Source organism: Gymnodraco acuticeps, unplaced genomic scaffold (assembly GCF_902827175.1).
Source record: "Gymnodraco acuticeps unplaced genomic scaffold, fGymAcu1.1, whole genome shotgun sequence".
NCBI classification, from domain to species: Eukaryota; Metazoa; Chordata; class Actinopteri; order Perciformes; family Bathydraconidae; genus Gymnodraco; species Gymnodraco acuticeps.
The window spans coordinates 65,351-80,594 of NW_022992337.1; the positions used below are offsets into that span (position 1 = coordinate 65,351).

Below are 15,244 nucleotides of genomic sequence, written 5' to 3' on the forward strand. Positions count from 1 at the left end.
AAGATAATAAGATAAGATAATTTGCATACAACATATTCAATATATTGTCTTAATGTGAGTAGTCATCTGAAGTGTCATTGAGTCTACTAGTTTTTTTTTAAATGATTTAAATAATGATATTTTTAATAATAAATGCCCCCTGGTGTGGAATGAGGTGTGGAGGCCTCGGTAGGAAGTCGTCATCGTCTCGGTCTAAACAGTTTCCTTCTTCCGCAAACACAGTGTAGCTTCCCCGTTTATCGGTTGATCAATGCGGCGGTGGACTTCTACCTCTCGTCTCCATTTAATATTTCTAACAGTTACCCACATTTATGAGTGATTGATTCAGCGCAATGACGGCCAACAGCCGCTGTTCCGCCGCAGAGCCCCCGGGCCTGGACACCCAACGGCGGGAGATCGAGTCTCTTCTGCGGGAGTGGGAGCTCCGCGCTGGGGACAGTTGGTGAGTCTAAAAACACTGTTAGCATCACACGGCTAATGGCTGCTAACGGCTTTAACGGCAGAGTGTTGGTTGTTAGGAACCGTTTAAGGGTTGGTGTTGGTTGTTGGGGGCCGTTAACGGGTCGGTGTTGGTTATTAGGGACCGTTAACGGGTTGGTGTCGGTTGTTAGCTCGGGCTAACCGGGGCTAACAGACGTTAAACTGGCCGTTAACCGACGATGCTAACGTTAGCCTGTCAACCTGCTGTAATGACATGTTCAGGCTCCACTCCTATGCTTCCACTTTTGTCTTCACCAGAGCTGGACTGGGATGTGGAACATGGGAGCTGCGCAATTAAAGACATCTGTGCCGTTGAGTTTTGAAATGAGATGTTTATTTGACCATTTCTGCATAATAAATAACAATTTAATTTAATCCTTTACTCCACTACATTATGTCGTACTTTTAGTTAAGTTACAGATTTGGATTAAGGATGTGAAATATAATCACCACTTAAATCAGACTTTAGTTACACCTGGAGTAAATTTACAAGCTACCCTGCAATATACAAAGTCATTAAACCTAGCTGCACCTTTACCAGCTTTGAGAACACTTTCATGATCAATCATTATAAAACACATCATATACATTATTCTGAAATTCATCAATCTGCAAAACGAGTACTCTTACAGAGTTTAGTCAGTTTATTGTATCGTTTCACAAGTACTACAACCACCAGTGTGAAAATACTCTTTCACAAGTATTCCTGCATTGAATATGTCACTTGAGTGAAATTATGTAATCAGGAAAAAAGGTTAAGGTATTAAAAGTAGTAGCTGTCCTCCTTTGGCTTTGATTACATTACTTAGCTAATGGTGCAGGCATTGTGATGTTAAGTGTCCTACCTAAAGTGCATCAACATGTTGATATAGATTTATTTTTTAAATAAAATCATTGGGACTATGGACACAACTTTGGGACTTTAGTCACTTTACACCTTTGTGGGGGAATTAAATTCATTGGACTTTTTGGGATTATATGAGTTGGAAACAATTAAACACCACTGGAACATTATCCTACAAATAGTTTAACAAATCTAATATTAGTGAAGCCTAATCCTTATTTCTAACTGCATAGGAAATTAAGGATTAAACAGAATGAATAGACATGGGAAAAGAAAGAAACAACTCTGTCATTCAAATGCTGATTTAAATGTAGAATGAGGCTTCAAACCTTTCGAGCCTTCGCTCATTTAAGTCATTTGACGACCTGATACCGATAATGTAATAAAGCATCAGTGTCAAGCAGCCATAAAATACCTTTGCCTCTATGATGCTAAAAAACATTCACTAAATTGAACAACCATCCCTGACTCAGCTGAAACAGAAGTGTGTTTCCACAGGAGACGGACTGAAGTGATGCGTGTTGTTCTGATGCCGTCCAGTCGCCCTGTAGTGGGAACATGGCCGGGCAGATTGTGATGCACCATGACTGGGCAGGTTTCTGCTGGAACAAACGGCAGCCTTCATTTGGTTTCATTTCCCATTCTCTGTCTACATTTTCATAAATCTCCCAGTAGAGCAGGAGTCGTAACGCTGTCAGAAGATTAACTTTATAGGTGCACCGTGGGATCATTCAAGACCAAGTCCAGGTTTTGTTTTATAGCCTGTGACGGTGTGCTGTTTTTATCCTCTGTGGTTTGGTGTATTGGATTTTAGTCACATGGGATCTACAAATGCCCTGACAGAAAGAGATGTACTGATAGAAAGATATTTAGTCTCACCTCAGATCTGTGGATATCTTCTTACACTGTGATCAAGTATCATGGTACCCAGATCAGAGAAAAAGGATGACATTTGACTAAAGTAAAGCAAAACTGCGTCTGTGAGACGAAATGAAACTGAAAACAAAACCTGTGTGTTGGTGGTTTGGTGACATCAAGTGTTCAGATATATTCACTAAACCAACTGTGTGTGTTTCCGGGTAACAAGGGCTCTGACATTTGCATTTTAGATAGTTTTCCTGTGCTCTTGTTCTTCTGTAGAAAAGGCGCCCAAATGTTAGTGACCTCAGTCCAAGAGCTGGACTGATGTGAACGAAACACAGTTGATGCGTGGGTGTCTTATGTAACAAAACCATTGTGAACTATGCGTTGGGTTTGTAGCAGTCAGATGTTTGGACTCCAGTGTAAATGATTTACGTGTCGGGTGTAGAGCGGACTTTAAGGAGCAGGAGAACAAGGCTGCACAATCACTAAGGCTCCGACTTGTTTTGTTCTGGATTTTGTCCCATAGAAATGTCAGAAAAATGTGAAAAATCTCCATCCCAGTCCCTCACATTTTAAAGATTTTTAGTTGTTGTAGAAATTCAAAACCCTCAGATTTTTTTATTCAATATGATGAAAAGAGCAAAAGAGGAAATACTAATTTAAAGCGGCTAAAAAAAGAATATTCTGACATTTTTGCTGAAAAATTTAACAATTATGAAAGTAGTTGAAAAGGATTTTGTGTGTGTGTGTGTGTGTGTGTGTGTGTGTGTGTGTGTGTGTGTGTGTGTGTGTGTGTGTGTGTGTGTGTGTGTGTGTGTGTGTGTGTGTGTGTGTGTGTGTGTGTGTGTGTGTGGTGTGTGTGTGTGTGTGTGTGTGTGTGTGTGTGTGTGGTGTGTGTGTGTGTGTGTGTGTGTGTGTGTGTGTGTGTGTGTTGTGTGTGTGTGTGTGTGTGTGTGTGTGTGTGTGTGGTGTGTGTGTGTGTGTGTGTGTGTGTGTGTGTGTGTGTGTGTGTGTGTGTGTGTGTGTGTGTGTTGCAGGTACGTGGTGGAGCGTCGCTGGTATGAACAGTGGAAGGAGTTTGTGGAAACCGGAGACCAGAACTCGTCATCTTTCCCCGGTCAGATCGACAACACTGAGCTGTTTGAGGGTCAGTGAACGCCTCGCGCACAAACAACACGCCTCTCCTCATACACTCTTCTTATTTGTCAACATAATCAGTTTAATTTGATATAAACAGAGAAAAAGGCAGGAAATCGATGAACCAATACATTCAGTTTCAGATATCCTCCCTGACACAAACAAACGTTTAGCATGTGCTTCTGGTCTAATGCCAACATGTGTCTCCTGTCTTTAGACCTGGACTCGTACCACCTGAAGGAGCGCCTGGTGGAGAACGAGGACTTCATGTTGGTGCCGGCTGAGGCCTGGCACAAGCTGCTCGCCTGGTACGGCATGCTGGAGGGGCAGCCGCCGCTGGAGCGCAAGGTAACATGTCCCGAGCTGTCAGCCAATCAGGTGCAGAGGCTATCATTTATCTCCAAAATCAGACAAGGTGTGTTCCCGGTGTGTTTCCTCGACTTAAGACCCTTTAACTGTACTTTTCTGTGTGTGTGTGTGTCAGGTGGTGGACCTGCCCAGCACCCTGAAGGTGGAGGTGTACCCCGTTGAGATATTCCTCTGTCTCCATAGCAACATGGAGAACGTCATCACCGCCCAGTTCAGCCGCACGGACAGCATACGTGAGTTTATCTGTTTGTGTGTGTGTGTGTGTGTGTGTGTCAGGCTTGGAATTTCGTCATTTTAGGGGCAAGGCCATTTGGCCTTCCCGTTCACATTTTTTTCAAGGGCACAAAGGCCACATGACAGGGCACAAAGGCCACATGACAGGGCACAAAGGCCACATGACAGGGCACAAAGGCCGTTTGGTTAAATTACGCTGGTCAATCAACATGACTGAAAAGTGTAGCACTAACGTCAACACCAGTCGTTTTACAAATGGCTGATTAGCAATAGTGTTTCTTTAACGTATACGTTAAGTTCAGCCATAAACCACATAAGTCAGTCATGTATTATATCAAAACCGCTTAGCAAGAAAAATACTAGATTCAAAGGTGACAGCTATCTGCTAGCTTGTAGAAGCAACACTAGATGTAGACCCCTTGAAGGGAAGACGTTAGCGCTATCCAAACTAGCTAGCTATCGCTAGTTTTCATGACAAAATGTAACGAGTCGACTTTAAATAGGCTAATACAATGGTAATTACCTATCAATAGTACTTTCTATAAACACGTAAATGTTAAGTCCTTTCAAATACTACCACATACTTCAGTTAAATCATATCAAAACAGCTTGGTCCGCTTGCTTACCTGTGCTTGTCTTGCTCCCGCGGCTGAGGAGCAGGCTGTCGGGCCCCTACAGGCATTTCTGACGGAACAATCACAGCAGAGCAATCGCTCTGATCCACAGGGCACAGGCATCGCCCGGGACTATCCTACTGCGCGCACTAATATGACTTTACTAGCGTTGTTTACACTGGAACTTTTGACAGGGGCACCAAGGCCACTTTGGCCGTGAATTGCATTTTTTTTCACAGGGCATCACGGCCAAAGTGCGGGGCAACGACGGCCGTCGTGGCCGTCGTGAAATTCCCACCCTGGTGTGTGTGTGTGTGTGTGTGTGTGTGTGTGTGTGTGTGTGTGTGTGTGTGTGTGTGTGTGTGTGTGTGTGTGTGTGTGTGTGTGTGTGTGTGTGTGTGTGTGTGTGTGTGTGTGTGTGTGTGTGTGTGTGTGTGTGTGTGTGTGTGTGTGTGTGTGTGTGTGTGTGTGTGTGTGTGTGTGTGTGTGTGTGTGTGTGTGTGTGACACTACATGTTGGGGAGGTTGTTAACCAGCTTCACGGCTCAGGGCTGACTCACAGTGGGCGGTGTTGGAAGGAGCCGAGGTCAGATCAGTGAAGTTCCTCCACAACAAACTGTGAGAACCATTGCTCCATGAAGCTGTGGTGACATTAGCCGGGTCTCCATGAACCCATCTTTATGCACATTTTGAAGTATTGCATTAGAAGAGCTGTATGGAAACACGTTTTTGTGCTTTGATGCTTTTATGCTCACTTGAGGTGTTTTTCTTGTGTTAAAAAGTTACTTTAAGTTTTGTTTTTCCTTTGTGTGTCATCTTTTATTCAATGGCCAACGTTTAAGGACTTAAATGGTGTCTAGAAGAAGGGTTCATTTTCACATCTCTTGTGTGTGTAGACTCGATCCAGAGGGCGATGTGTGAGGCGTTCTCGGTGCCTCCGGGCTCAGAGTGCCGTCTGTGGATGAAGAGTTCGGACAGCACCTGCGAGCGCCTCAGGAACGTTCACGTGAGCGTGCTGGACGCCTGTCTGAGCTCCGCCATGGTGAGGACACACTGTTTAACATCACTTATATACAAACATTTTATAATCATACGTGTAAATTCATTCATAGAGTTCCAGGTAGATTGTCTTCACATTAGCACGAGTCACTCACTTCCTCATAGCGCCGAGCTTCCTTTACAACAATCCTCAGAGATAAGTGTGTTTCTGTGTGTGTGTGTGTGTGTGTGTCAGACGGTGATTATGGAGACGAGAAATGCCGACGGCACCTGGCCGAGCTCCAGGCCTCAAATCATGTAAGAACACACTCTCTCTCTCTCTCTTTTTCTTTAGTTACTACTTTTTATTTTTCTATTGTATTTTTTATTTTTCTATTCTTCCAACCGTCTCATTTTCTCCTTCCTCATCTTATTATTCGGTTTGACCCCCCCCCCCCCCCCTCCTTCTTTCTTCCTGTCTGGGGAATGTCTTAGATCTACCTGTCAGACGGTCTTCCCTTAACTTTCAGTTTTGTTTTCTTTATCTCCCTCGAACAAAAGCAGATTTAAAGCTTTGGTTTTTTTACCAGAAAAAACCAAAGCATTTCTTTTAGCTTGAAAAAACACATACAAAGTACAATTTGACGAAAAATATAAATAACATTAATATTTGTGAACCGTTGATTATTGTGCAGGATATAATTAAGCAAAAGCTGGCGTCGGGCCGATCCACGCCCCTTAGCTGTGATATACTGAGCACATACCACGGCCTGTCGTGAGCTATTGCTTTTATAAACGGTTACCAAGTGTGGCAATATGAAAGAAAAATACACACTCTAATTTAAATAGTTTTTATTAGTAAATAATGATGTTCAAAATAAAATAGTCCCTCCGTTGCCTTCTGCACGAAACATAGTGCGTGGTGGTTGCTATGCAACAACACTAACAGCTAGCGAACATATTAGACAGAGAGCGTTGATCCATTATTTGGCTTTTTATTTACATTCATTTGTATGTTTCCTTTTATTGTGCAGCCACTGAAAACCTGTCCAGCATCAGTAGCATGGCTACCGTGGTTACTTGTATAGGTTGAGGTTGTTCTAGGCTGTTGCTTGGCGTGGTCAGAATATTGCTCCACTTTCTCCGGTCCCCGAGATTTGGCTCCAGCAGCTCTGGAGAGAGCTTTCGCACCTGTGGCCACTAACGGTCATCATGTCTCTGCTTTGTTTCAAGACCCGCATCAGAAAGCTTTTGAATGGGAGTACTTCCAGTTGGTCTACCTGCTCTTCACGTAGCTCTGCATGTCGTCCTTTAGGTGCTTTCTGGAGATAGGCACTGCTCAATCCTCTCCTCCATAGTGAGACCCCCCGGAGGTCGAAGTTGACCTTAAATATTTCCATCTTAAGCTTTGTTAGTTCGTTAGTTTCGTAACGGATGTAATGTAACAGCTGTAACGGTTGTAGCTTTTTCTCAGACGCAGAGGGATACTGACTTGTGAAAAGTAACTACTATTCTACCCGTGATATACGCTCATTATATCACGGCTAAGAGCCAATCAGATTGCTTGATTTGACTTGTCCGTTTTATAACTGGTAATATAAACAGGAATGAATACATAATTGTTCTGCTCCCTGATTGTTCTTAGTTATTGTTTAAGTGTGTTCCCCTGCTTTAAAGGCGACACAAATTATGATTATAAAGACAATATTAATTGCTGAATATTATGGCTGGTGAATTAATGCATTTAGCTTTGCGTTCACGGTGCAATCTAAGTTTCAAATGTAGCTAAAAGCCACAAGGAGAAGTGATGCAGTCATTTGCATTTTCTGTAAATGTGCTTCTATTTGCATTAGACTACACAGAGAGAGGGAGGCGTTCATAAATCCGTTTGGCGACATTCCTGACTTGTGTTAGTGTTGACAAGTGGCCCAGCCAGGATCACAGTGTTCTGGTAACTGTCAAACCAAAATATGTATATTTATAATATACCACTTTGCTAAGACATAAATCGCTGTTCTTCAGTGAAAGAGCCTTGGGAGAAACCCTCGCATACAGGCCGGATTTATCATAACAACGAAAGATGTTGGTGCTGCATGAAGTTATCTCGCCCGGGAGTTTCAAACCTCTTATTTTATGTTAAACTTCGGTTTATATAATTGCTAATGTAACACTTTAATAATAAAACATCAGCTGCTCAGTTTACACCACAGTAAACCACTTTAGTCAGACTTAGTTTCACTGAGTCTGAAAAAACACGAACAACAAAATCCTTTTTTATCTCAAAAACGATGCAGCTGCTTTGCCTCCTTCCCCTCCGTCTGTTTCCACGTTACAGTTCTATACACGCCGTCTCATTCTCTCTATCCTTTCTGTCTGCAGGAGGAACTCGGTGGAGGAGCAGGACTCGTACCGAGGGCAGCCGGGGGTCTGCGGGCTCACCAACCTGGGCAACACCTGCTTCATGAACTCTGCACTCCAGGTCTGACACACACACACACACACACACACACACACACACACACACACACACACACACAGAAGATCCTCGGGCTCTGTGAGAATTAGTTTCCTAAACCTATTCTGAAATACTGCAGTAATATAAACACACACACACACACACACACACACACGCTCATCATCCTTATACCCGCTGCAGGAACTGCCGAGTCATGTTTGACAAGGTTAAAGCCAGAATCTCAAGACACACCGATATTCAAGCTCTTGCAAAATGACCTCCATTATCCCGCTGTAAACGTTTAGTTAGATGACAAATCTGAAAGGTATCCATTTAAATTCAATTCTGTTTTCTTTAAAAGTCAGTGATTATTTGGATTTTCGGAAATGTGTAACCTGCTTTAGCATTTAGTAGTATTTTGTCGCTGTCATTTTTCACGTTTAAAGTCCTCTTTAAAGGTCTTCAGTGCACGTTGGATCTGCTCTGTGAATATTTAACACCTGCGTGGTGTCGGTGTTGCTCCTCAGGTTTCTGCTGCGCCTGCAGGAGCTCGGCTGCTCTGAGCCTCTCCGCCCAAACTCAGTCTCCTGAAACCGATTCATATTTATTCATAACATGAATTCACCCGAGTGTTTTGTCCGGTCCACTGAGCAGCACTTTTAAACAGCTTCATACATGAACTATTTCTTCACTTTTAGTGTGTGTGTGTGTGTGTGTGTGTGTGTGTGTGTGTGTGTGTGTGTGTGTGTGTGTGTGTGTGTGTGTGTGTGGTGTGTGTGTGTGTGTGTGTGTGTGTGTGTGTGTGTGTGTGTGTGTGTGTGTGTGTGTGTGTGTGTGTGTGTGTGTTGTGTGTGTGGTGTGTGTGTGTGTGTGTGTGTGTGTGTGTGTGTGTGTGTGTGTGTGTGTGTGTGTGTGTGTGTGTGTGTAGTTGTGTGTGTGTGTGTGTGATGATTCCTAGGGGCTGCACAGAATTCAAACATTGATTTAGGATTAGAAAACGTAATGATTGACACTTGGAGCTCCCCTGCCCCTCCCCCTCTCTCCCTGCAGTGTCTGAGCAACACCCCCCCTCTGACGGAGTACTTCCTGCAGAGCTCCTACCTGGAGGAGCTGAACTTCACCAACCCTCTGGGCATGAAGGGAGAGATCGCCGAGGCCTACGCCGACGTCATCAAACAGATGTGGTCCGGCCGCCACTACTCCGTGGTGCCGCGCGTCTTCAAGGTACCGACACGTTGAGGAACGGACTACACAGAGGAGGTCTCACATTATAGCATGGCCAATAGACTGTATGGTTTGGAAGTTTATTTTCTATGAATCTGAACAGAGAAAACCCTGTTCTGTGGCTTTACAGCTTGGCTGATACATGAACAGACGAGAGTCAGCTGCCTCTCTGATGTGTAAAATGAAACTGAGCAGGAACAGAGTGAAACTGAACTCCAGACCACAGAGACTGAGCCGAGAGCTGAACACAGTCTCAAACATGTCGCTTTCTATACATCTGAAATCAAAACAAATCTGACCGTCTTTTCTTCACACTCTCAATCACCGACTGTTCTTCCCAAATGGAGTTTCCATGTGACTTTGTATTTGACAAATATGCCGTAAACCTATTTTAGTTTGTTTCTACTTTGAGGATAAGGAAGCAAAACTAGAAAAACCTGCTGACAAAGCTCCAGTCCAGCTTCTTCACATAACCAAGACATTAACATATTGGACGGACTTGAACTCTGAGGGCCGTGTAAATCATTCAGAGCCTGTTAAAGAGCTACAGACGGGAGGCTTCTTTGATCCTCCTCTCTCTGTTGATATCCCAGAGGCCTGTACGACGAAGCCGGTTCAACAGACCCTGGATCTGTCTGAGTTACCCGGCTTACCTAATCCAAAACAAACGCGCTCTCGCTAAAGCGGTCCTACGACGCTGGTTATCAACTCGGTAACTCAAGCCAGGGTCTCTCTGTTTCCGGCTGAGTGCGCGTTCACATGAAAGGGGCGGGGCTAGCAACATTTGACCAATCGCAGACATGGAGAAGCGCATACTGACAGCGCAGCGTCATACTTCCTGAATGAAAAGTCAACTATAATATTAGACATATGAAGAAGTTAAACTTTAAACATCCATGACTTAAACACTTTATCCAGGATCAAAGCCCCATAGCTGCACCTGCAAGGTGAATACAGCTGGTAAAAGAAAAAGTGTTTGAATGCGTACATTAACAGGTTTATGATATCACTGCCCCGTCTAAAACACGATCTGACTTTAATTACATTTGACTCGAGTGTTTCATCAACTTAATGTGTTGCTTAAAATAATACTTCTGCATACAGTCTGTGACACTGTGAGTGTTGCACGGCCAGATACGGCTCAGCTGACTCAGATAAGGAAATATATGATACATTATGATGTGATATGCCGCTGACTGTACTTAATGTTACTCTGATCCGGTTACTTATGTTGTGGCAGATATTTAAGTAAGCTTTCTTAACGCTAATGTTATAATAGTCAGATTGCTCTGAAGATGGAGGTGATATTCTATTAATGTTCACGTTCACACAGTCGGGGACTTTTGCCGGCCGTCTTTCCTGCGACGGCAGCTTTTCTGTATTTCCTTTCTCTTGTAATATGACTTGATCGCCGGAGCAGGTTAGCCGCTCAGCATAAGTTACCATGGAGATCTAGCCTGCTAAAAAGTGAACCAGCGTCGTAGGACCTGAAACCCAGAGTTTTCCCTGAAGTTAGCCGGCTAAGCGAAAATCCGGCTTCGTCGTACAGTCCTCAGATGTAAAGTCTTATATCTGACAAAAACAGAAATGTGATGCATTACCTTTCCTGTTTATGTCCTAAACTCTGCGTGTGTGCAGACGAAGGTGGGCCACTTTGCCTCTCAGTTCCTGGGGTACCAGCAGCACGACAGCCAGGAGCTGCTGTCCTTCCTGGCGGACGGTCTGCACGAGGACCTGAACCGGGTCAAAAACAAAGAGTACATCGAGCTCCGAGACGCCGAGGGACGACCGGACCAGGTGAGCTGCTGCGACCTCAGCTGAGGAACAACAGACACTACAAGTGATATAAAAGACTGTTAAACACCTGCACTTTTGAAAGAACATCCATCTAATTTATTTATATCAATATTCCAATTACTTGTATATAGACTATTCTGCACTATTTCTATTTTATTCTATTTTATTTACTTGCACTATTATCAGTTTTATTGTGTTGCACTGTTGGAGGAGCCTGTGACCTCAGATGTTCATTGTCATAACTACACTGTAGCTATGCACACATGACAACAAAGCCTTGAAAACTTTGAAATTATGTTCTTTTCATACTTCCTGTCTCCCCTTCCTCTCCCACAGGAAGTGGCGGAGGAGGCGTGGCGTAACCACCGCCGGCGGAACGACTCGGTGATCGTCGACACGTTTCACGGCCTCTTCAAGTCCACGCTCGTCTGTCCGGAGTGCCACAAAGTCTCCGTGACCTTTGACCCCTTCTGCTACCTGAGCGTGCCACTTCCTGTCAGCAAGGAGCGCGTCATGGAGGTCTTCTTCGTCTCTCTGGACCCCTACGCCAAACCTGCACAGGTGACGGTTTCTACCTAATCATTTACTGTCATGACACTCCTGCAGATGAACTGAATGATTTCTCTGAAAAAAGATCTGACCTGTGTTCAGAACACAAATAGAACAATTTCAAATGTAAGATCAGTTTCATTGTGTTACGACAGCAATGTTTTCTTGTCTTTTTGTGTACAGCATCGTGTCGTGGTTCCTAAAACAGGAAAAGTGTCGGACCTCTGCACTGCCCTGTCCGAGATGACCAGCGTACCTCCTACACAGGTGTGCTGAAATGTTTACATTTGTGATAAAAAACCGTAATAGTCCAGAGTCGCATTTCTACCTTGACCTAATGTGTCAGTGTCCATGTTTAAGAGATTTGCTGTGTAACCTGTTTTCTACGCTCTAACCCTGTCGTTCAGATGGTGGTCGCTGATGTGTTCAACCACCGTTTCTACAAGATCTACAACACCGATGAGTCTCTGAGCTGCATTCTGGACCGGGACGACATCTTTGTGTAAGAGCATCGCAAACACTGTCAACTATTCTAGCTTAGTGTATTTCAGGCATCACAGCAGTCTTATAATGGTTACATTTACATGTATGCAAAAGGTTGAGATGCAACACTTGTCCACAGGACGCTTTAAAAACAAATGTCAACTTAAAAGTAAAAAAGAATTATTCCACAAAAATACCATTTTAAAAACATACATGCAAAATACATGAGGACCAAGCCATGCAGACATCTTAGGAAACCACGCTGTTTTTTGATGTAAATGTCCCCTGTTGCTGACCCTGGCGATGCGTTCAGGTACGAGCTGAGCGAGCTGGAGGAGCACCTGGAGGAGCACCAGGAGGAGCACCAGGAGGAGCAGGTGCTGCTGGCGCTCTACCTGAGGGAGCGCTCTCACTACAGAGACTACGGCTCCGGCAGCAGCTCGTACGGCACCTCGCTGTTCGGACACCCGCTGCTGCTCAGCGTGCCGAGAGGCTGCTGCAGCCGAGAGGAGCTCTACACGCTGTTCCTGCAGAGGCTGGCGTGAGACACACACACACACACACACACACACTGAACACACACACACTGAACACACACACGCAGAACACACACACACACTGAACACACAGACAGACACAGGCACACACACAAGCACACACGCACAGACACACATGCACAGACACACACACACACACACACACACACACACACACAGCCTGCAATACAGTGGTATACTATAAAAAAAATGATACACATACCTTTCTATGACAAACAAATATATGATTTTTATGACATACCACACTTTGAAATGACTTACTATCATCTACCATACTTTTTCAACATTCAACATATAACTTTTTAGAACATACTCTATGACTTTCTTGACGTACTATTATTTACATTTTTTATAATGTGTTTTCTGCCAAAGCTTGTTTTTAATGATTTTCTCATATTTTTAAGCAATGAGACAAAAGCTGTCTCCATTGAACCTTCTTTTGTTTCAGTTTGTTATCTTTGTGTAGTAAGTGGCTAGAGCATTTGCTCGGGTGCACTCCATGACTGCCTAGGTGATTTTTAATATCTGAGAGTTAACCGGGTCACTGGGCTTTGTGCTTAAAATCCTCCCACAACTCGAACACTAGGGTTGAGTGAGTCAGTAACCATTTGGTAAGGTAGTTGCCAGAGCAGTGCGGTTTCCACATGTCAGTTACTGCTGGAAAAGCCTTGCCTTGGTGGGTAGACAGTTAAATGGCTTCTATTGAAGATACATTCCTGATGCATTTCGACCTATGACTTTTTTATTTGAATTGTCAATATACTGTGACTTTTTGGGCATCCTATACTATGACCTTTTTATGACATACTATATTTATAAACATTACTTATGCCTGTGCAGGCGTTATGTGCGTCCTCCTGATCCCTCTGAGGAGTTGGAGGAAGAGGAAGAAGAGGAGCTGTACAAGACTCAGACCAACGGGATCAGTGACGGTAGGGTTTTCTCCTCCATCTCCAACCTTTAATTATTACAAATAACAATAACAAATAATGCCTATATGAATTGCACTTATCAAAATAAGAGATTACAACGTGCATGCCATCAGGTTCAGTAAACACACGTTTTAAAGGGGACCTATAACGCAAAATGCACTTTTTGATGTCTTTTATACATCAACATGTGTCCCCGGTTCGTCAGGGAACTCACGCAGCGTCAGAAAATAAAACCCTCTCTCTTTTCCTCCGTACCCACATCTCTAAAAACGGGGAACAACGGAGCTGATCCAGATTTGCGTCCGATATGACGTAATATCTGAAATGTGGACCCACGGCCCAATCAGAAACGTTGCTATCAGAAACAATGCCTGACTGTTTTGGATGTAATATGGTCGGTGTTTACATTAGCATCGCTAACACTCAGAGCTAACCTGTACTGGAGAGCATGTGTATGAAGAAGCAGGAAGTAAAAAGGAACTCACCTTGTGGTATAACCGGCAAGAGAGAAAGCCTTTGAGCTCCAGACTGTTTCAGAGAGAATCCTTGATAATCCATGATATGGCGTTTCATCACGGCAGCATTTAGTTTAGACAGTAGCTGCCGTGTCCCGCGTGAGCTCAGACCCCTCCTATTTTATCAATCCATTTTTAAAGCTTTATACCAAAATCAGCACTTTAGAAACAGGAAGTGAAATAGAGGGACATGAGGCTAGAATGGGTGATCTGTTTGGTATTTTGAGCAAAACACTTTATAGACATGTTTTTTATATATCTTTATATATCTGAGACCCATGCTATTGCCTAAAGATAGCATGATAGGTGACCTTTTAAAAGGACAGAAACTTATAGTAGACTGTTTGGAAAGGTTTTAATTTCAAGCATCTCATCAGTCACATTACAAATAATTCCCTTGATAGCCTTGATTTATTCAATTAGCCTCCGATTTCCTTCGAGTAGATCTAAAGCAAATCAGACAGTCAGTTTTAAACTCCTCAGATAAAGAATGTTCTTTATTTATTTAACAGTTTTTCGACAATGAAATAATTAGCTTCTACTGGATTGATCAGCTGCGTTTGATCTGCAGTGTAGTTTCAGTCTGACTGGTTCTGTGCTGTTTCTTCAGAGGAGGAGCAGGATGACGGAGAGAAAGCCGGACCCTCTCAGACCCAAACCACAGAACCCAGCTCTGGTGATGCACCGGCAAACAGCCAATCAGACGACACCACCACCGAGCCCCGCCCCCTTGTCAACCACACGCAGCCACCCCCGGCCCAGGACGACTCGGAGACTAACGGACCCCCGAACCAGAGTGAGCCCGGCTGCAGCTCTGAGACTAACACCCCCCCCCCCACACTGAGGGAGAGAAACCCTGCGAGGAAGAGAGCAAGACCTCCGACAGCAGCTCAGAGCCTCCAGCCCAGCAGCCATGTGAGACCACAGAAGAAGAAAAAGAGGAAGACAAGCAGGAGGAGGCGTGTTCTCCCAGCCCTCCAGCCAATGAGCAGCCAGGGAAGAAGAAGGCGTGCTGTAAGAGGAGGAAGAGTCTGTTCACCATCCAGGCGGTCAACTCCAACGGGACGACCGAGAGAGGGATGGGAGAGGGGGGGAGCGCTGTGTCCTTCAGCTGTGAGTGGGAACACACACACTCACTCACACACACTCCACACACACACACACACACACATTCACACACACACTCACACACACACCACACACACACTCACTC

At 44.2% G+C, this 15,244-nt stretch overlaps 1 protein-coding gene across 1 annotated transcript; it reads left to right on the forward strand.

Annotated features, from left to right (window-relative positions):
• Positions 1 to 161: 161 nt before the first annotated feature.
• On the forward strand, positions 162 to 15,144 carry LOC117541475 (ubiquitin carboxyl-terminal hydrolase 11-like; the record flags this gene model as incomplete). Its single annotated transcript, XM_034208640.1, is given in 16 exon segments — positions 162 to 442; positions 3,226 to 3,335; positions 3,543 to 3,673; positions 3,810 to 3,927; positions 5,438 to 5,583; positions 5,776 to 5,837; positions 7,899 to 7,998; positions 9,025 to 9,198; positions 10,837 to 10,995; positions 11,332 to 11,556; positions 11,728 to 11,811; positions 11,952 to 12,046; positions 12,341 to 12,568; positions 13,425 to 13,516; positions 14,642 to 14,860; positions 14,863 to 15,144. Coding segments are annotated over 16 exon segments (2,335 nt in total), but the record flags the coding sequence as incomplete, so codon positions are not given.
• Between the last annotated feature and the right edge of the window lie 100 nt (positions 15,145 to 15,244).